The sequence below is a fragment of the Tursiops truncatus genome, chromosome 16, assembly GCF_011762595.2.
Source record: "Tursiops truncatus isolate mTurTru1 chromosome 16, mTurTru1.mat.Y, whole genome shotgun sequence".
Taxonomy (NCBI): domain Eukaryota; kingdom Metazoa; phylum Chordata; class Mammalia; order Artiodactyla; family Delphinidae; genus Tursiops; species Tursiops truncatus.
In genome coordinates, this window is record NC_047049.1 from 38,441,117 (window position 1) to 38,464,859 (window position 23,743).

Below are 23,743 nucleotides of genomic sequence, written 5' to 3' on the forward strand. Positions count from 1 at the left end.
TTCCAACTATTATTGTTGATTGTTTCTCCCTTCATTTCTGTCAGTTTTGTTTCATGTATTTTTGTACTCTGTTATTAGGTTCATATATGTTCATAGTTGTTATATTTTCCTAATGGATTATAGGTTCTATGTTCTTAGGTTTTGTAGTTAACAAAGCTTTTCCCCAGATTATGGGTGTTACGCTTGATGGTTGTTTTTATTGCTCGTGTGTGTGTGTGTGTGTGTGTGTGTGTGTGTGCATAATTAAGTGGAGATTCAAGAGTGGGTCTTTAGAGACCACAAGTCAAACAACTGGTACTTCACGTTGGAGGTGTTTTTTTTTTATAGTTTTCAAAATAAGAAAAAGGTGATTCAGTTCATAGACCTACATTTAATTATATCATATTTTTTATTTGCAAAATGGTTGAGAAAGAGCAATAAAAAAAATTAAGGTTGTAGAACATATATATTCTTTTATTCTGTCAACCACACTGAGGTCTAATTAAACAACGGCTCCTACTTTAGGATGTACAGGAAATCTTGCCTCTTCTATTATGCAACTGTTTGGAATCATTGAACAACAACCTCGATAAAATCTCTCAAAGTCCTAAAAGCATTGTTGTACAACATTTGTCAAAATGATGATATTTTTCAGAGGGTTGGAATCATATTAATCATAACATTCCTAATAGGGACAACAGTAGGGGATCCATCGTGGGACAGTATTCGGGATCAGGCCCTGGGCAAGCCATCTGAAGAAATCAAAGAATGCCAAAAACCAAAGCCAATCCTTCTTCATACTGGAGAGGTAATACATTTTGATTATCATGGTGAAATTAGTATATCGTTAATTTTACATTTATGAATTATCAGATATGAATAGTAGCTCTGTGTTAAATAGTAGATCTGTGTGTTATTCAGATGTTCCCATACCAAATTTTTAATATTAAAAAATATGGATGCTATAAGTGTAACTCTAAGAAATAAGGGTTATGATTATTAAAGACACTGACTTAGAGTTTTACATCTATAGTAAATAAATGAAGCAATTAGAACAGTGGAAAAGGAAGAATAAGAGTAACATTTTTCTTATTCAGGATTTGTTTATGTTGACTCCAGGATAGGAGTGAACACAGAATTCTTTGCAGAGAAAAATATCTCAGGTTATTTTCTCACAACTCAGGCAACATTATTAAGTAAAGCAATATTCTTTAAATGCTCTTTGGAACATGGATTTTCATATTCATACAGTGTTCATACTATCATGGATTTTTGATGTAGAAAAAATTTTTAAATAGAGTTTTTTTCTAATATTTAATTAAAATTCTCCAGGAAGAAGAAAGAGAGGAAACAAAGGAATAGAGGGAAAGATTCTACTAATCTGAATATGGTAAAGGATAGATTCTCTTGGAGAAAACCTAAAAAGTAAGGCAAGACTTGGTAACTGAAGATTTAAAGTAAAAAGAAATCATTAACTTAAGCTATTCCAAATGATGGTAATTTCTTATTCATCTTATATAAATATAGTCACCATGGTAATATAGGAGAACACTTGGTTATCTATTACACATTGTGATTCCACAATGATAAATCCATTAGAAACTTCATTGATGAGAAAATAAGTCCAGGTTAATGGGACACTGGTATATAAGATTTACATCTTATTATTATTGAATAGATAGAATATTTAATACTACATGAATTAGAAAAGAAATATGATATTAGGATAAGACACCCCAAAACAGCTGGAAACATTTAAAATCCTTTAATAAAGGAACTTCTATGAGCAGCGTCAGTCTCTTGACGATAGAAAGAATAATATTCTTAACACAGTTTTCATGCTTTTGGTTCTTAGCTGTCAAAACCTCATCCCTGGCACCCAGATATAGTTGATGTTCAGATTATTACTCTTGGGTTCTTGGCCATCACTGCCATCCCTGGGGAGTTTACGTAAGTTCCTGTTTTTCTTTTTGTAGTTACACATGTAACTGTTGTGGATGTGTTTCTGTTGGGATCACTTCTTATCATGGGCAGATAATTCTATACTGACTCCTTTGTATCCTACTGTGCTATGTTTGGCGACGGTGACAAATATTCCCACCCTCTTTTGGTGGGGCCTCTGAAGAATGAATCTCTCTCTGCCTGTTACTAGTGGGTAACTTGAAGTAAACAGAAAAATTTGAAAAGTTATCATTCCAATAAAATTATGCAGTGATTTATTATGTCAGTAGAAAGACTTTAAATAATATTAAAACATAGGGTCGTGAAACAATCGATTTAGGTATTAGAAGCATGGAAGCATATTTTAAATCCGCTCCTTATGCCATATTTCCTATCTTAGTAAGTAGCAATTTTTTATCTTTTCATTGCTCAGGCCCTAAATCTTAGAGTCATCCCTGAATTCTCTCTTTTTCAGTTTTCCCTGCTTTCAATCCTTCAGCAAATTCTGTATGTTCTATTCAACAGTTTCCATCATTCTTCCCCTCCCCACCCCCCAGCCCCAACCTGGGTCTAAGCCACCATTATCTCTCCCCTGGATTTTACTGCAATAACCTCCTGTCTCACCTTCTTGCTTCTCCCTCACTCCTCTATAGTCTTTCCTCAACATTATAGCCAGAGTAATCCCTGTAAAGCATAAGTCAAATCATGTCACTACTCAAAACCTTTCAATGGCTTCTAACTCTCCAGAGAAATTCTCAAACGCTTGTAATATCCGACAGGGCCCTATGTGATCCTCTCTTCAGCAAGCTCTCTGATCTGATTTCATACCACTCCCCCTTGATCACCCCTGCTGCAGCCACCTTGGCTTCAGTGCCATTCCCAGACTACCAAGCACGCTTCTATTTTAGGGCTTTCGAATTTACAGTTCCTTCCGCCTGAAACACTTAACCCTCCATTTATCCCCATGGCCAAGTCTTTTATTCCTTCAATTCTCTGCTCAAAACTCTAACAGAGATGCCAGTCTTGCTTACATGATATAACATTGTCTTTACCCCACCACCACTCCTACCACCACCACATCACTACAGCATCAGCACGAACACCACCATCCCCACAATGACCACCACCATCCTCTTTCATCCTTATCCTACCTTATACTCTCCATAGCACTTACAGTCATCTCACTTTTTTATTTGCTTGTTGACCATCTTCCCTCCCTAGAATGTCAGCTCCATACTGTTGAATCCTTAGCAGTTTGAAGTGGGTCTGGTATGTGGTAGGTGTCCAATATTTTACTGAAGGATTAAATGAATGAATGAAATAGTAAGTTCTTTGTAGGCAGGAACAGTACACTCTCTACTTGCCTCAGCTGTTATTAAATAGAATGCAACCTATTGTCGACTCAGTGAATGGAAAGTGATTGGGATCTTTTGCCAGTGATATTCATTGATTCTGTTTTCCTCCTTCAAGTTGTCTGTTTTCACTTTAGGATTTGTTTTGAAGATACGGCAGTGAGGAAAAAAGCTCAGCTTTAACTTGCATTGTTTCTATACACTTTACTATTGTTAGCCAGGCTCACATTTTGGCTTTCACTACAAGTCTTTCTGTGTACCTTGTGTACATTCTGAATAGGAAAACACTCTGATAATTCTGTTTTCTTGACTCAGGACCATGTCTGGACGAAGACTTCGGGAGGCAGTTCAAGAGGTAAATTAAAAACGAAATAAAATATCCATATGCATTTTTATTTGGAAAAGAGAAAAGAATTCCCTGTCCCTGTGATCTGGCACCTTTTAAATTATTCTTTGCGAAGATGACGAGAGTTTTACACATCTTGAAAATAACGGCTGGAGGTGAAAATGAAATATTAATGGCATAAGAAGAAACTTAAAAAATATAAGAGAACTATAGTAAGATTAAAGTATTTCATTTGTATTTATGTACCAATAATTTAAAAATTGATAATGGTTTTATGGATTCAGTAGTAAATGACCCCAAGTACATTAGTATCTTATAGTCCTGTGTAAATAAAAATCTAACACATGTTAAAAATGCTGTATTTTATTTATATTTGTGATTTTCTTTACATTCAGAAAGTATTGTAAATGGTTCTAAGATGACATAATCAACAAATGTTTTATTATTTGGAGCTGGAAATAACTCCTGTGGTTAGCTAATATGTTCCCATTATACTTTTTTGGAAATTGATAAAATATCTGTATTTTGGTAATAAGATTCTGCATCTGCAAATGCAATCGTTAAGATGTTTGGAGATCCATTGACTTGCGCAACTATAGTGCAGAGTTATGGCTTTCAGTTTTCCTAAGGGATCCTTAGATACTCCTGTACTCCTAGGCAGTTTAGATCATTAGGAAAAATATTGTTAAGATATTTATCTTACACTAATGATTCATATTTATAATTGTATGTTAAGTATAAGTAGGATGATAATACACTATAAGATGAAGAGTAATTTTATTGCACTCTCCCTTTCCCCCTAGGAATTTGCAACTTATGGGATGCTGAATATGACTGTTGTTATTTCGGGTCTATGCAATGTATATACACACTACATTACCACCTATGAAGAATACCAGGTAAAATTAAAAGTTCTCATCCTTTAAATGAATTATACCCTGGTCAAGACTGTTGCGTCAAATGCAGAATTTCTTTGTGGACTTCCTCAATCGTGTTTTTGAGAGGTGATTTTGTTTTAGGGCTGGTAAGAGAATGATAAGCCAGAGGTTGTATTTGGGAGTTCTAGGTTGACCATTTCCAAGTTCAGGTCAAAATTCTAGTCTCACTGACTTCCACTTTCTCTGAAATAAATTACTCTGTCAGGGGCACTGATAATAAGCCTGGGTTATGGCATACAACATTCCTAACTCTATCCTTAATACTTCTGGTGCCTTAAACTTCTGTAGAACCTGGGAAAAACTCCCATTGATAGCTTCTGTTTATTGAGTGCACTGGCTAAGCACCTTGCAAACGTGATCTTACATAGTCCTCACAATTAGCCGCGACTGAAGTAGGGTATTATTATATCCATGATACAGATTAAGAAACGGAGCCTCAAAAAAATTAGGGAGGCTGCTGCCTGGTAATGCGTTTTTGTTTACAAATAGTACAGAAAGTAGCCCAAGTACTTTTAAACGACAGTAGTTAAAAATGTGAAAATGGTGTAGAGTTCCACAATTAATGGTTTCTAATACATCTGCAGGTATAACTTGGCAATCCATACTGTGGCACACAGGCTACCCCTTGACAAATACTCAGTAATTCCAGCAGTAGAGTCTGCCCTGCTGCCCTCTGTTGACTTTACTGAAGGGTCCCTGCCTTCTAGGAAATCCTGTTGAATAAAGGTTCTTAACTGGGGTAAACTTAGATGTGAATAAGTTTTCACGTATCCACTTTTTCATTTATCTGTAACTGTCTTTTAGCATCTCTTTCAATTATGAATGTAGGCAACAAATGACAGAATATCAGCTGTACCTCTGACTTTTGTCACCAATAGGAACCATGAATATTTTTCATATCACAAATAGTTACTGCACATCTGGAAATACCTTTTACTCTCATTGCTATTTTAAAATCACAGTAGTTATTAGATCTGCTACTAGATCTGGTTATTCAGTAGCATCATACAGAAGCACAAACATCACTCTGTTGCAAAATTGGTTTATTATTGTTTGATTTCAGTTGAATGGGTTTCCTTTGTCAATCCATGTATTTTATTTTATGTGTTTAGAAATGTTGCTCTGAAAGGGGTCCATAGGCCTCAACAGACTGCCAAAGTAGTCCAAGGTGCAAGTAAAGTTAGGAACCCCTACTAGCTAGTCTCCTGGTTAGGGACATGAAAAGATTAGTATTAATTAACTAATTAACTTATTCAGTCAACAGATATGTTTTGTGAGAGATACTGTACTAGCCACTATCTGGGCATAACAATGCCTTGCCCTCAAGACCACTAGAATTTATGGGCCAGTAAAAGACATAGAAGAAAGCAGATGATTACACTTCTGTGAAAGGGATGCACAAGGTGTTGTGAAAACGAGGAGAAAGAGCACCAGTTTAGACTGGGTATTTGAAGTTGGGGACTGGCAGATTTTCACGAAGATGTAGAATTTGTCCAAGTTATTGAGAATGAGTAAGGACTAATTAAGCAAATAAAAGTTAGGGAGGGTGTTCCATATTGAGGGAGCTACATACACGAAGGTCCAGAGGGGCAGACTTAGTATATTTAAGGGGCCATAATTAGTTGAGTACCATGGAATTAGCATGATGACGGCAGTGAGACAGGGGCTAGAGTGGGAGGCAAGGGTTAGATCGATGGAGAGTCTTTTATGCTGTGCCTCAGAGCTTTGATTCAATAAGTAAGATTTTGGGGAACTGCAGTAGAATTTAGAGGAAAGAATGCTCTGTTGAAATCTGTAATTTAGAAAGCTCACTGGGCTGGCAGTGTAGGAAATGAATTGGAAGGACAAGTGTAGAGGCAGAGAACTGATTAAGAAGCTGTAGTTATGATCTGGGTGAGAGCTAAGGGTTTGACCAAGGTAAAGCAGTAAAGAAAGAGGAAAATGAAAAAATTCAAGAGATGTTAAGTAATGATGACTTGGAGACATAGGATATAGGATGAAGGAGAGAGTGGGGTCTAAGCTGACTGCAAGATGATCCTGGCATGGGAGACTGGAATGATGGCCTTCACTGAGATGAAGAATGTTGCAGGGAAAGCTGATATATTTGGAGTGATGAGTTCCAGGTTAGATTTGATGAATTGGAGGTTTCTGTGGAACAACCAAAGCCTTGGCGCTCAGGTAAAAGGAGTTGTATTTGGTTCCATTTTATAGTTCTATGATGGGTTAAATGTCCTTCTCCAGATAGTTCCATCACCCCCCAGTTTATCCAGGAGTTACTAAGCCTCTTATTTTTCCTCATTTTTTTCTCCTGCTGTACTCTTTGGGGGAAAACATTTATATTACAAGTACTTAAGATAGACATAAACTCAGGAGCTATTACTCTCTTTCAGGTTAACTGGACGGTTGGTCCAAATGGCATAAGCCAGGAGAATTCTTCACTGCCTTGAACAAGTAGTTGATGGGAGCCATTTACTTTTGCTGGTAAATGGAAATGCCCACTCTCCTTTGTCATAAGTAGTCTTGAATTATGTCAGTTTGGATTATGCAAGATGTGCAGTCATCACCCCTCAATAAAATGCAACACCTCTGTAAATGGATCGAAATACGCAGAATGGTATAAGACTCTGTTCTGCCTCTCCTGCAGGCTCAGCGGTATGAGGCAGCATCCACAATTTATGGACCACATACTCTGTCTGCTTACATCCAGCTTTTCAGAGTCCTTGCTAAGGCCATTGCTACGGTAATCAAAAATTGTATGTTTGTGTGTCTCAGGGGTGGGGAGATGCAGAGGGAAGCAAAAAAGACCTTAGCTTTGAGTGTTCAGTTTCTTTGAAAATCTTTATATTTAAAAATATTGTAGCTGTGAGGTATCTCTAAGAAGTGAAACTGGTAAAATAAATTCAGAGTCAGTTAACATCTTTTGGTAGTGACCATTTTTCATACCTATTATCCTCCCAATCACCTTGTGAAGTATGGAGGTATTTTTCCCCATTTTTCAGATGAGCAAATAGGTTCAGAGATGAGAAGTGATCAAGCTTACTATAACTGTGAGTTGAACCAGTGCTCTCTAATCTTGGTCAGTTTCTCTCCAGTTGCTTCCTGAATTGAGTGGTTTATCAGTTCTGAGATGCCCATTTTCCATATTATAACATCTCTGAAATTGGGATGTATTGGGTTGGCCAAAAAGTTCATTCGGTTAATGAATACGTTGTTTTATAAAGTTCTTGGTGAAAATGAAAAATGTCTTTTACTTTTACCTAAAACTGAAGAAACTTTTTGGCCAACTCAATATCTTCCAATCAAAGGAATCTTACAATTATAGTTAGTAGCATGTTTTCACTTTCTTGGTGGTTCAAAAATAATAATAGTTATTATCAATAGAGCCTTAGGTTTGATAAAGTACAACAGTGTCTTGGAATGTACACACACATTGTATCTACCTAAAATCTGTACACCTAAATAAGTTTACTTAAAGGAACTCCACTTGTGTAAATCTTCCCTCTGGCATATAGTTTATGTATGAAGCTTCACTCTGGTGTCAAAAGATTAGTCAATAAGCAGGATAAGGACTTTAATGTGATAAATGGACCCTTGTACAATACCACATAAGCCCCAATAAAGGCTGTGAGGCAATGATGGCATAGCAAAGACAATAAAGCCCTTTCACAGAAAGAGCTTGGATATATTAAATTGAAACAAAACTGCTGTTTCTGTAGGTCAAAATAGTGAAATATGGGCAATTTCATATGTCTCCATCTAATTAGTTATTGACTGTGTATTTGAAGTTTCAGTACAAGGTATTTACTTCAGATATATTTTAATTATCAGGTTATTGTTTTATCATAATATTCTTTTCAATTTTAGGTCTGATAATTTTTTAAAAAACAGAACTATTTTTAGTTTTCATCATAAAAGCTAACTATTTGTAGAATATTCAGATTATACAGAAAAGTATAAACCTCTAACCCATCTCTAGAGATAACCACTGTTTAACTTTCATGCAATTACAGGTTTATAGCTCTTCCCATGGAAGTAGAGTCATCAAATTCTATAGTGATATTTAGGAAGAAAAGTGTGATTCATTTTGTGGAAATTTGTTTCAGAATTTTACAGTTACGTGTCTAAGAATATCTATGTGATCTTGAAAAAAAAAAAACCGCTGAGTATCTTTAAGCTTATCTTCCCATTTGCAAAATGAGAATGATAACGAGTCGGTTATGTGGCTGCTGTCAAGATTAAACATATAAAGCAAGGATTAAAGTACATCAAATCCATATGAGGACTATTTAAAATTTCAGATTAGAATTTTGGTGACACTATTAAAGGTGGCAAATTTTGTGGAAAGTATAGATTAAACCAGTCATGATACAGGCTGATCTTAACTTTTAAATTAAAAATATATTTATTATAGTCTTTAATGAGCACAGAGAAGGATTTAGGAAAAAACTTCGTAGTGACTTTGGATAAGAGAGACTCAACACTTTTTAAACCTTAGAAGAATAATTACAGTGTCATGTTACAGAGGCTTATCATGTGTTTCTCTCCAGAGTCATACAGTTAAAGAATGGCTGTCCCAGAATCTAAACTCGTGGAGCATGATTCCTAGCTTACACTCTAGATTATACTGCCTAGGGGAGTGAAAGTGTTACCTGTGACTGACACTTTCTTCTAGTCACAAAAGTTAAAATTATGGACATCTAGGCTCCTATTTCAGCAGAGTTCCCCTCGCATTTTGTTGCAGTTGTTAGCTCTTGGGAAGAGGGAGAGGGAGTGGGAAAGTGAGTGTGTATGTGTTTGCTTTAATGAAGGCATTTTTGGGGATCTGGGGGGAAGGGTCTTGACTCTACATTGTATGCTTCTTAAGCAAATGCTCTCTGTTCTAGGATACAGTAGCCAATCTGAGCAGCGGTCCAGAGCCTCCATTTTTCAAAGGCCTGATGGCCCCATTAATCCCTAATGCTGTGGATAGAGCGCCTGTAGGCACAACTTTTGGGGATGTCCTGCAGCCAGCCAACCCTAAATACAGAGTGGTAAGACTCGCAAAGAGGTCTTGGGATCCTTCAGAAGACTGTGTGGGGATGGGGGGAAAGATGTTTAATGTCACCACCTGCCTCGAATCATGCCTCGGACCAGCTGTTAGCAATAATTTAGAAAATTGTTCTTATCTCTGCAGAGGCTCTGAAAACATGAAAATGGGGAAGTATTTATTTTTCAGTTGGTAATTGTGGAAAATTGAATTTCTAAAATTCAAATTATTCCTTTTCTTTTTAAAGGGATTGTCCTGGAACCATTCATTGTAGCATAGAAAAGTTGTCTATGATATGTCAAGGATAGGAAAAGCACATAGAAATGAAACAGGATTTCTACCACTACTATCTGATATAGAGCTTGTGTCTTGCAACTTTGCTAAATCATTTATTAGTTCCAATAGATATTTTTGGTGTGGATTCCTTAGAAATGTCTATGTATAGTATGTCATCTGTGAATAAGAACAGGTTTACTTATTCCTTTATGAATTTCTTTTGTGGATGCCTTTTAATTGTTTCCTTATTGCACTGGCTAGAGTCTCCAATGCAATATTGAAAAGAAGTTGTAAGACTGGACATCCTTATCTTGTTTCTAATCTTAGGAGGAAAAGTATTCAGTCATTAAGTATAATGTTTTCTTTAGAATTTTTGTAGATGCCCTTTATCAGGTTAAAAAAATTCCCTTCTGTGTCTAGTTTGTTGAGAGTTTTTATGAAGAAAAGGTGTTGGAAGTTTTTCAAATCCTTTTCTGTGTCTACTGAGGTGATCATGTGGTTTTTGTTTTTTATTCTATTAATAGGGTGTATTGTATTGGTTGATTTAAGATATTAAATAAATACCCTTTAGTAATGGTATATAATACTTTTTACATGTTGTTAAATTTGGTTTGCTAACATTTTTCTAAAGAATTTTGTACTCATGTCCATGAGGGGCATTTGTAGTCTTCTCTTCATGTGTCGTCTTTGTCTGCCCTTGGTATCGGGGTGACACTGGTCTCAGTAAAGGATTAGAAAGTGTTTCCTCTTGTATTTTCTGAAAATGTATGCAAAAGATTGATGTTATTTCTTCCGTAAATATTGGATGAGGTTTACCAGCAAAGTCATTTGAATTTGGGCTTCTTTTTATGGCAAAATTTTAAATCACTAATTCAGTTCCTTTACTCGTTTTAGGCCTATTCAGATTTTCTGTTCTTGAGTCAATTATGTGTCTTTCTAAGAGTTTACTTTGTATTTAGGAATTTTCCCATTTCATATAATTGTCTAATGTGTTGGGATAAACTTGTTCATAATATTCCTTTATAATTCTTTTAATTTCTGTAAGGTCAATAATGATGTCCCCTCCTTCTGCCTGATTTTGCTGACTTATGTCTTCAAAGAGCCATCTTTTAGCTCCATTGGTTTTATCTGTTTTTCCATTTCACTGATTTTTGCTCTAGTGTTTCATTTCTTTCCTTCCGCCTGCTTTGATTTTATTTTGCTCTTCGTACACCCTCTTCTTTTGCATTTCTTAAGGTGGATGCTTAGGTTATTTTTATGTTTTAGTGTCCTTTTTTAATTCCTCTGTTGGTTTTTTACTATGTACATTTTTAGCTGTTTTCCTGGTAGTTATTTTAGGGACTTGAAAAAGAACTCTGTTTCTTCTCTTTACACTCCACTCTCAATACTTCTGACAGCAGATGTGTGGAGGTTTCCACCCACCAAGTAACTCTCCAGTTCTCTGTGGACACCAATTTGATGTCCTACAATTCAATTCAATTCTGATGGTATTTACTTGGGGTTGGCACAGATCCCACAGGTTAAGGGCTCAGTCCCACTAGACTGCACCCTCTCCCTCACCTCCGGCTCCCCATACACACATATTTCAGACACCAGTGGCAAATCCAAGTTGTCACCTGTGCTTCTAACAGCCTGGCTATAAATTGGAGATTCCCATGTCCTCCTCCTCAGGTTTAATGACTTGCTAGAATAGCTCACAGAATTTAGGAAAATAGCTTACTTACCAGATTACCAGTTTATTATAAAAGGTTACAACTTAGGAACAACCAGTGGAGAGATGCATAGGGCAAGGTATGGGGGAAAGAATGCAGAGCTTCTTCAGCCATGCCACCTTCCCAGAGTCTCCACATATTCACCAGCCTGGAAGCTCTCCAAACCGAAAACTTTAGGGATTTTTGTGGAGGCTTCATTATGTAGCCATGATTGACTAAATCATTGGCCATCGACAGTTAACTCAACCTCCAGCTCTTTTCCCTTCCCTGGAGATCAGGGGATTGGAGTTGAAAGTTCTAACCCTCCAATCACAGTGTTTGTTTGCCCCCATTCTGAGGTTATGCATAAGTCTGCAGCCACCAGTCATCTTAATAGCATACAAAAGACACGTTAGCGGAGATTCCAAGGGTTTTACGCGCTGTGTGCCAGGAAATGGGAGCAGAGACCAAATATATATATATGTATATTTATATCTCACGTCACAGAGCTATAATACGCATCTTAACTAACCACAACCGATTTTAATATAATACTAACTTAATTCTAAAAAAATACAAAAAGATTCTTCCCAAATGTCTTTTTTCCCTTTCCCATTTTTGGTGATATTGTCACATATTATATCTACATGTAAATGTAATAATACAGTGTTATAATTATTGTTTTATAAAAGCTTATGTCTTTTAAAGACATTAAAAAAATCTATGAAAAAGTATATTAGGGCTTCCCTGGTGGCGCAGTGGTTGAGAGTCCGCCTGCCGATGCAGGGGACACGGGTTCGTGCCCTGGCCCAGGAAGATCCAACATGCTGCGGAGCGACTGCGCCTGTGAGCCATGGCCGCTGAGCCTGTGCGTCCGGAGCCTGTGCTCCGCAATGGGAGAGGCCACAACAGTGAGAGGCTCGTGTACTGCTAAAAAAAAAGTATATTTATAGAAAAATTTTATTTACCTACATATTTACCAGTTCTGGTACTCTTTATTTCTTTTTAAGAATTTGTATTATCATCTAGCATCATTTTCTTTCAGCTGGAAGGACTTCCTGTAGTATTTCTTGTAAGACAGTTACATTAACAACAAATTCTCTCAGCCTTTGTTTATCTGGAATGGATTTATCTTATCTTTGAAGAATGGTTTTGCTGCATTCTTGATTGAAAATTTTTTTTCTTTTATTACATTGAATATGTTATCCTGTACTTTCTGTACTTCACTCTCTAATGAAAAGTCAATTGTTAATTTTATTGTAATTTCTCTGTAAGAAATGAATCACTTTTGCTGCTTTCAAAATTTTCTTTTTGTCTATGTCTACCAGTAGTTTGCTACAATATATCTAAATGTGAATCACTTTGTGATTATCCTACTTGGAATTTGTTGAGTTCCTTGGATCTATAAGGTAACATTCATCAAATCTGGGAAGTTTTCAGCCATTATTCCTTCAAAAAGTTTTTTGTTCCTTTCTCTCTTTCTTCTAGTTTTGGAACTTCTGTTTTGTGAATGTCAATATACTCGGTGTTGTCCCACATGTTTCTGAGGCTCTGTTAATTTTACTTCAATCTTTCTTTCCCTCTCTATTCTTCATATAAGATAATTTATGTTGATAAATTCTAGTTCACTTATTCTTTCTTCTGTCATCTCACATTTGCTGTGAAATCCCTCTAGTGAATTTTTCATTTCAGTTGTTGTGATTTTCAACTCCAGAAAATTCTCTTCACTGTGTCTTTGTTTGTTAAATCATTATCCTTTAGTTCTTTAAACCTGATTTATATTAGTTCTTAGAACATTTTAATAACAGCTCCTTTGAAGTCTTTGCTAAATCTAACATCTGAGGACACAGAGAAGCAGTTTTGATTGTTCCTTTTTTCCCCTTAGTATGGGTGATACTTTCTTGTATGTACATCTCATTTCATTGTTGTTGTTGTTTGAATACTGGATGTTTGTTGATATATTGTAGCAACTCTGGATTCTAGCTTCACTTCCCCACCCCAGAGTTGTTATTTTCGTTTCTTTGTTTGCTCATTTAAAACTTGACTGGACTAATTAGTAAAGTCTGTCTCTCTTACAGTGTATGGCTGCTATATCTTTGCTCAGGTTTTTATACTTGATTTTAAGTCTCACTCTCAAGTGTTGCTTCTGTGATCACAGAACTTAATGTTCAGCTGGATATTGTTCAGAGTTTGTATTTAGGTGGCTCAAGGAGTAAGAATTTCAGTCTCTGCTGATGGAACTGTGTGGGCTAGGGTATGCATTCAAACTTCAGACCATTTTCAGTTTTCCCCAAATTTTAATTTCCACTGGGATCTCTTATATCTCCTCTGCACATACATCCAGACATTAGCCAGGGATATATGGGTGGTTTGGGCCTGCTCTCTTCTCTGTGTATGATCATAGCCTCTGATTAGTCCAGGATAGGATAAGAGCTTATTAAAACCATGACAGTTATCTTCCCCACAAACTATTAAATCACCAATTACCAGTCTAGCCACTATCCCTCAATGTTTGCCTTCCACTGAGATCACCACTTTAAATGGCTATGTTCCAAATTAAGTAAGTTCCTTCTGGCAGCAGCAGAAAAGCTGTTGATTTTATGGCCTTCCCTGCTCTGGTTGAAATATAGTACTACAGAGGATGAGAGCAACCCTGGTAAGAACACCAAAAACTTGCACTGTGCTTACCACTAAGTTTAGTAGTTTTAATGAACAAACATTTCTCAGCTTTTGGTTGATAATTGAAGTGCTAAAATGGTTATTTTTAGAGTTACATATGATCCAGCAATCCCACTCCTGGACATATATCCAGAGAAAACTCTAAAATGATATAGGCACCCCAGTGTTCACAGCAGCACTATTTACAATAGCCAAGATATGGAATGGAAGCAAACTAAATGTCCAATGACAGATGAATGAATAAAGAAGATGTGGTATTATATAATATACAATAGATACTACTCAGCCATAAAAAAGAACGAAACAATGCCATTTGCAGCAACATGGATGGACCTAGAGATTATCATACTAAGTGAAGTAAGTCAGACAGAGAAAGACAAATATCATATGCTATCACTGATATGTGGAATCTAAAATATGATACAAATGAAATTATTTACAAAAGAGAAACATACAGAGATAGAAAATAAACTTTTGGTTACTAAAGGGGAGAGTGGGGAGGGAATAAATTAGGAGTTTGTGATTAGCAGATACAAACTACTGTATAGAAAATAGATAAACAACAGGGTCCTACTGTTGCACAGGGAACTATATTCAGTATCTTGTAATAAGCTATAATAACCTATAATGGAAAAGAATATGAAAAAAGTATATAACTGAATCACTGTACACCAGAAACTAACATGACATTGTAAATCAACTATTTCAAGAGGTAAAATAAAATTTAAAAATGGTTATTTTTGACAGTGTTGTCTATTTATATAGTTGCTTTTTAGGGAGGGGACCTACTGACCTCCTCACTCTTTCATGTCAGAAATGTCTGTTCTATACCACTACTGTTTGAATTGGCACATTATATTTGTAGTGGGGTTGTGTCTCATAGTTAAGGTGAGTGTGACTAAGCAGGAAATTGTGATGGTAAGAAGAAAAATCAAGGACAAGAACGCTTTTAAGGGTTAGGAAAATTTGGCTAACTGGATACAAATTTTATTTTTTTAAGTGAACCATGATATTGGCTGCAGGGCTGATTGCTCTATATAAAGAATATACTGATTTTTGCAGAAAATTCTAATTGTTGTTGAAACATTTTGCTAACCATTGGTGAGACTGGCTAATTTGATAATCTCACTGGTGAAAATGAAGAAAATTAGAAAAAATAAATTAATGCTAGTTATTCAGGGGAGTTAACAGTAAAGTAAATAATTGAACAGCACATCTCAGTTTAGATGGTCATCATTGATTATGAATCCATGGACTGTTTTTATTAAAAAATGTTTTTAATTGGGCTAGGTCTTAGAGGATGAATAAGAGTTCACAGAGCCTGTCAAGACATACCACCTCTAGGTATATGGACTATAGAGGGCCTAAGGTGGAGCAGCAGTGGGAAATTACCTGTAAAAGGCCTTGTGTGCCATAGTAAGTCATGTGAAGACTTACTTGTTTGTTGGTTTGTTATTTTAAAAAATATTTTTATTGATGTATTATTAACATACAATAAACTACATATTTAAAGTGTACAGTTTGGTAAATCTTCACTATTAAGGCCATTTACTTCTTTTTGAATGATATTTAGTTTCTGTATCTCAAGGAATTTGTCCATTTCATTTCATCTAAGTTATTTGAATTTGCAGGTGTAAAGTCATTGCCAATTTTTCCTTATTATCTTTTACATATCTATAGAATCTGTATTGATGTCCCCTGTTTTATTCCTGGTACTGATAATCTGAGCCTTCTGTTTGATTTTTATCTCTTGATCATTCTGGCCAGTGGTTTTATTCCATTGATATTTTTCTGGTCTTTGTGTTACTGTCATATATTTTACTTTTATATGATTTATCACCTCCATCATGGATTTTTGTTATTTTTAAACAGTAGATTATTTTTAAAGAGACTTAAATAATAAGAGAAAAATATTATATTAACTCACAAATTAACAACTGACCCTTCATTTCTTTTTGTAGATCCAAATTTCCATTTAGTGTCATTTTCTGTTTGCTTGAAGGACATCTTTTAACATTTTTCTTTCTTCTTTTATATGTTTGAAAATGTCTTTATTTTACTTTCATTTTTAAGAATATTTTTACTGTTTATGGAATTCTTGGTTAGCAGTTTTTTTCTTTTAAGACCTTAAGATTTTGCTGTACTGTCTTCTGGTTTGCATTGTTTTCAGTGGGAAAAAAAATCTGCTGTCATCCTTATGTATGTTCTACTCTGTGTAATGTGTCTTCTTTTTCCTCTTGTTTTTAGAATTTTTTTCTTTTTATTTCTAGTTTCCAGCAATTTGATTTTAAGGATCCTTGATGTCATTTTTTTTTATGTTTCTTGTGCTTGGAGTTCATTGAGCTTCTTGGATTTGTGGGCTTAGAGTTTTCAGCAAATTTGGAGAATTTTGGCCATTATTTATTCATTATTTTTTTCTGAATTTCTTCCGCTCTTCTATCCTTTGGGAACTCCAATTACCTATATATTAGGCGGCTTGAAGTTGTTCCACAGCTCACTGCTGCTCTGGTCATTTTTTTTCAGTCTTTTCCCCTTTTGAATTCTGTATGGTTTTTATTGCTGTGTCTTCAAATTCAGTAATCTTTTCTTCTCCAGTGTTTAATTTGATAATTCCATCTAGTGTATTTTCTTTATAGATACTGTAGTTTTCATCTCTAGGGGTTTGGATTAGGTCATTTGAAATAAAAATCTTCCACATGTTTACTTAACATGTTCATTCTTTCTGCTAGATTTTTGAACACACAGAATAGTTATAAGAACTGTTTTAGTGTCCTTGTCTACTAATTCTATCATCTAATTCATTTATGGGTCAGTTTTGATTGAGAGTTTTCTCATTATGAGAAGAGCTTTTCTTTCCTTTGTATGCTTGATAATTTAGATGTCAGACATTGTGAATTTTTATCTTGTTAGGTGTTAGATGTTCTCCTATTCCTGTAAATATTTTTGAACTTTGTTTTGGGGTGTTATTGAATTATTTGGGAAGAGTTTGATTTGGGTGGGTCTTCGTAAGTTTTTAGATAGAGCTGCTTTTATTCTAGGGAAAATCTCTCCACCATGCACTTAAGGTAGAATTATTTTGAATTATGAGTTTTCCCATCTGGCTGGTGGGAACAGGAACTTTTCACAGTTCTCTATGAGCCTGGGATTTTCTCTCTGTTTCTTTTAAATGATTCTTTTCCTAGGTTCAGGTACTTTCCTTACATGCATGCAGAGTTGAAGGGAGCCTTCTGCAAATCTCCAGAGTTCTCTCTCTGTGTACCTCTCCTTTCTATGGTCCTCTCTTTTCTCTGTTACTCTACCCTATGAACTCAAGACCACTTGGTTGTCTTGGACTCCCACATCTATTCCTTAACTTACATAGACTGCCTAGCATTGCTTGATTCTGCCTCCTTATGCTGTGGCCTGTAAACTCTCTGAAGGCATAAAACTGAGGCAATTGTAGGGCTCATCTTTTTCATTTTCTGTCACTCAAGGATCACTGTTTTCATACCTACTGTCTTTAAAACCATTCTTTAATACATATTTGTCCAGTTTTTTTAGTTATGTCAGGAGAAAAGTTAAATACACACCTTGTCAATCCATCTTGTATCTTTTATATGTAAGTGTATGTGCAAGTATAAGTCATCTGAATAAACCACATTCACAGAAAGATATACAAGATGAAAAGGCAGAGGGCTATGTACCAGATGAAGGAACAAGATAAAACCCCAGAAAAACAACTAAATGAACTGGAGATAGGCAGCCTTCCAGAAAAAGAATTCAGAATAATGATAGTGAAGATGATACAGGACCTCGGAAAAAGAATGGAGGTAAACATCAAGAAGATGCAAGAAATGTTTAACAAAGATCTAGCATATTTAAAGAACAAACAAACAGAGATGAACAATACAATAACTGAAATGAAAACTACACTTGAAGGAATCAATAGCAGAATAACTGAAGCAGAAGAACGTATAAGTGACCTGGAAGACAGAATGGTGGAATTTACTGCTGCGGAACAGAATAAAGAAAAAAGAATGAAAAGAAATGAAGACAGCCTAAGAGACTTCTGGGACAACATTCAACTCACCAACATTTGCATTATAGGGGTCGCAGAAGGAGAAGAGAGAGAGGAAAGGACTTGAGAAAATATTTGAAGAAATTATAGTCGAAAATTTCCCTAAAATGGGAAAGGAAATAGCCACCCAAGTCCAGGAAGCCCAGAGCGTCCCATACAGGATAAACCCAAGGAGAAACACACCGAGACACATAGTAATCAAATTGGCAAAAATTAAAGACAAAGAAAAATTATTGAAAGCAGCAAGGGCCAAACAACAAATTGTATACAAGGGAACTCCCATAAGGTTAACAGCTGATTTCTCAGCAGAAACTCTACAAGCCAGAAGGGATTGGCATGGTATACTTAAAGTGATGAAAGGGAAGAACATACAACCAAGATTACTCTACCCACCAAGGATCTCATTCAGATTCGTTGGAGAAATCAAAAGCTTTACAGACAAGCAAAAGCTAAGAGAATTCAGCACCACCAAACCAGCTCTACAACAAATGCTAAAGGAACTTCTTTAAGTGGGAAACACAAGAGAAGAAAACGACCTACAAAAACCAACCCAAAACACTTAAGAAAATGGTCACAGGAACATACATATCGATAACTACCCAAATGTGAATGGATTAAATGCTCCAACCAAAAGACACAGGCTTGCTAAATGGATACAAAAACAAGACCCATATATATGCTGTCTACAAGAGACCCACTTCAGACCTAGGGACACATTCAGACTGAAAGTGAGGGGAGGGAAAAAGATATTCCATGCAAATGGAAATCAAAACAAAGTTGGAGTAGCAATACTCATATCAGATAAAATAGACTTTAAAATAAAGAATGTTACAAGAGACAAGGAAGAACACTACATAATGATCAAGGGATCAATCCAAGCAGAAGATATAGCAATTATGACTATATATGCACCCAACATAGGAGCACCTCAATACATAAGGCAACTGCTAACAGCTATAAAAGAGGAAATCAACAGTAACACAATAATAGTGAGGGACTTTAACACCTCACTTACACCAATGGACAGATCATCCAAAATGAAAATAAATAAGGAAACACAAGCTTTAAATGACACAATAGACCAGATAGATTTAATTGATATTTATAGGACATTCCATCCAAAAACAGCAGATTACACTTTCTTCTCAGGTGTGCATAGAACATTCTCCAGGAGAGATCACATCATGGGTCACAAATCAAGCCTCAGTAATTTTAAGGAAATTGAAATCATATAACGCATCTTTTCTGACCACAATGCTATGAGATTAGAAATCAATTACAGGAAAAAAAACGTAAAAAACAGAAACACCTGGAAGCTAAACAATACGTTAGTAAATAACCAAGAGATCACTGAAGAAATCAAAGAGGAAATCAAAGAGTACCTAGAGGCAAATGACAATGAAAACACGATGGTCCAAAACCTATGGGATGCAGCAAAATCAGTTCTAAGAGGGAAGTTTATAGCAATACAAGCCTACCTCAAGAAACAAGAAAAATCCCAAATAAACAACCTAACCTTACACCTAGAGGAACTAGAGAAATAAGAACAAACAAAACTCAAAGTTAGCAGAAGGAAAGAAATCATAAATATCAGAGCAGAAATAAATGAACTAGAAACAAAGAAAACAATAACAAAGATCCATAAAACTAAAAGTTGGTTCTTTGAGAAGATAAACAAAACTGATAAACCATTAGCCAGACTCATCAAGAAAAAGAGGGAGAGGATTCAGATCAATAAAATTAGAAATGAAAAAGAAGTTACAACAGACACCACAGAAATAAAAGGCATCCTAAGAGACTACTACAAGCACCTCTATGCCAATAAAATGGACAACCTGGAAGAAATGGACAAATTCTTAGAGAAGTATAACCTTCCAAGACTGAACCAGGAAGAAATAGAAAATATGAACAGACCAATCACAAGAAATTAAATTGAAACTGAATAAAAATCTTCCAGCAAACAAAAGTCCAGGACCAGATGGCTTCACAGGTGAATTCTATCAAACATTTAGAGAAGAGCTAACATGCATCCTCCTCAAACTCCTCCAAAATATTGCAGAGGAAGGAACACTCCCAAACTCATTCTATGAGGCCACCATCACCCTGATATCAAAACCAGAAAAAAGATACTACAAAAAAACAAAATTACAGACCGATATCACTCATGAATATAGATGCAAAAATCCTCAACAAAATACTATCAAACAGAATCCAACAACACATTAAAAGGATCATACACCATGACCAAGTGGGATTTATCCCAGGGATGCAAGGATTCTTCAATATATGCAAATCAATCAGTGTGATATACCATATTAACAAATTGAAGAAGAAAAACCATATGATCATCTCAATAGATGCAGAAAGAGCTTTTGAGAAGATTCAACACCCATTTATGATAAAAACTCTACAGAAAGTGGGCATAGAGAGGACCACCTCAACATAATAAAGGCCATATATGACAAGCCCACAGCAAACATCATTCTCAATGGTGAAAAACTGAAAGCATTTCCTCTAAGATCAGGAACAACACAAGGATGTCCACTCTCACCACTGTTATTCAATGTAGTTTTGAAAGTCCTAGCCACAGCAGTCAGAGAAGTAAAAGAAATAAAAGGAATCCAAGTTGGAAAAGAAGAAGTAAAACTGTCACTGTTTGCAGATGACATGATACTATACATAGAGAATCCTAAAGATGCCACTAGAAAACTACTAGAGCTAATCAATGAATTTGTTAAAGTTGCAAGATACAAAATTAATGCACAGAAATCTCTTGTATTCCTATACACTAATGATGAAAAATCTGAAAGAGAAATTAAGGAAACACTCCCATTTACCACTGCAACAAAAAGAATAAAATACCTAGGAATAAACCTACCTAGGGAGACAAAAGACCTGTATGCAGAAAACTATAAGACACTGATGAAAGAAATTAAAGATGATACCAACAGATGGAGAGATATACCATGTTCTTGGATTGGAAGACTCAATATTGTGAAAATGACTGTACTACCCAAAGCAATCTACAGATTCAATGCAATCCCTATCAAATTACCAGTAGCATTTTTTACAGAATTAGAACAAAAAGTCTTAAAATTTGTATGGAGCACAAAAGACCCCGAATAGCCAAAGCAGTCTTGAGGGGAAAAAATGGAGCTGGAGGAATCAGGCTCCCTGACTTCAGACTATACTACAAAGCTACCGTAATCAAGACAATATGGTACTGGCACAAAAACAGAAATACAGATCAGTGGAACAGGATAGAAAGCCCAGAGATAAACCCACACACCTATGGTCAACTAATCTATGACAAAGGAGGTAAGGATATACAATGGAGAAAAGACAGTCTCTTCAATAAGTGGTGCTGAGACAACTGGACAGCTACATGTAAAAGAATGCAATTAGAACACTCCATAACACCATACACAAAAATAAACTCAAAATGGATTCGAGACCTAAATGTAAGACCGGACACTATAAAACTCTTAAAACATAGGAAGAACACTCTTTGATATAAATCACAGCAAGATCGTTTTTGATCCACCTCCTAGAGTAATGGAAATAAAAACAAAAATAAACAAATGGGACCTAATGAAACTTCAAAGCTTTTGCACAGCAAAGGAAACCATAAACAAGACGAAAAGACAACCCTCAGAATGGGAGAAAATATTTCGCAACGAATCAACGGACAAAGGATTAATCTGCAAAATATATAAAGAGTTCATGCAGCTCAATATTAAAAAACACAACCCAGTCCAAAAATGGGCAGAAGACCTAAATAGACATTTCCCAAAGAAAACATACAGATGGCCAAGAAGCACATGAAAAGCTGCTCAACATCACTAATTATTAGAGAAATGCAAATCAAAACTACAATGAGATATCACCTCACACCAGTTAGAATGGGCATCATCAGAAAATGTACAAACAACAAATGCTGGAGAGGGTGTGTACAAAAGGGAACCCTCTTGTACTCTTGGTGGGAGTGCAAATTGATACAGCCACTGTGGAGAACAGTATGGAGGTTCCTTATAAAACTAAAAATAGAATTACCATATGATCCAGCAATCCCACTACTGGGCATATACCAGAGAAAACCATAATTCAAAAAGACACATGCACTCCAGTGTTCATTGCAGCAATATTTACAATAGCCAGGTCATGGAAGAAACCTAAATGCCCATGGACAAATGAATGGATGAAGAAGATGTGGTACATACATACAATGGAGTATTACTGAGCCATGAAAAGGGACGAAGTTGGGTCATTTGTAGAGACATGGATGGATATAGAGACTGTCATACAGAGTGAAGTAAGTCAGAAAGAAAAACAAATATTGCATATTAATGTCTATTTGTGGAATCTAGAAAAATGGTACAGATGAACCAGTTTTCAGGGCAGAAATTGAGACACAGATGTAGAGAACAAACGTATGGACACCAAGGGGGGAAAGCGGCGGGGTGGGGGGTGGTGTGATGAATTGGGAGATTGGGATTGACATGTATACACTGATGTATATAAAATGGACGACTAATAAGAACCTGCTGTATAAAAAGAAAAAAGAATAACAACAACAAAGTATAAGTCATCCATGGAAAGTTTTGGCTTTCCTTATTTAATTCAGTCCATTTCCTAGATGTGTATGGGAGGGAGATGTAAGAAGTTACCCAAGGCTGAAGAAGCCATTTTAATGTGCTGTCACTAATTTGAACTATAGCTCTAAATCTTCACCTATATCTGAATCTACCAAAAGCAAATCCATTGGCCCAAAATTCTGAAGTAATTTGTTGCCCCCAAATTCCTGTGTCCATTGTTACAAGTGTATTTTCTCTAATATTCTCAGAAGACAACTTCACTTGATTAAACAGAATACAATCTCTACAGGTACCCAAACTCCTAGAAACATTTCATAAATAATGGCCCAAATATGAGCATGGCAAAAAGTACTTTTATTAGAAGTCATAAAATGAGTTTTTATTTTCAGGGAGAAGTTGTTGAAGTTACATTTGTAGGTGCTAACCCGAAGAATTCAGCAGAGAACAAGGTAAGCATCATTGATTCTTTTTACAAATTTAAGTCCACTTTTTAGCCTTTCATTTACTTAAGTATCCCTACAGAGCTTAACAAAATAAAGGTAAAATGTTCCAACTTGCTTTTCATCTTATTTTGTAGGTGTGAGAAAATTTTCAGTGGGAACAGTTAACGTAGAGTTGAGTCTGGGAAAAAAGCCCACAGGAAACATTTAACCGGTTCTACTTACGATCACATATAGCACGATGCATAGAGAATGGCATTGTCTCTTGAGATGATGAAGATTTGAATACAGTTCCTATTTCCATATTCTAATTTTAAAACTCTATTGAATTTGGTAAAATAATCCTAAGGCCAGTGTGACATGTATCTTTGTCTCCTCTCCTCTTCTCCTGCACTCCTGACTCTGGTCCTGCTCTGCTGTTGT

The 23,743-nt window shown here is 35.8% G+C and overlaps 1 protein-coding gene across 1 annotated transcript in view; it reads left to right on the forward strand.

The window, feature by feature from the left end:
- ASAH2 (N-acylsphingosine amidohydrolase 2) overlaps positions 1 to 23,743 on the forward strand; it is a 126,196-nt gene that overhangs the window by 95,751 nt on the left and 6,702 nt on the right. The window contains exons 15-21 of the mRNA XM_073794235.1: positions 672 to 787; positions 1,835 to 1,929; positions 3,588 to 3,627; positions 4,422 to 4,517; positions 7,201 to 7,296; positions 9,440 to 9,586; positions 23,270 to 23,329. Coding sequence (XP_073650336.1) covers positions 672 to 787; positions 1,835 to 1,929; positions 3,588 to 3,627; positions 4,422 to 4,517; positions 7,201 to 7,296; positions 9,440 to 9,586; positions 23,270 to 23,329 — 650 coding nt within the window. The remainder of the gene's footprint in view (positions 1 to 671; positions 788 to 1,834; positions 1,930 to 3,587; positions 3,628 to 4,421; positions 4,518 to 7,200; positions 7,297 to 9,439; positions 9,587 to 23,269; positions 23,330 to 23,743) is intronic.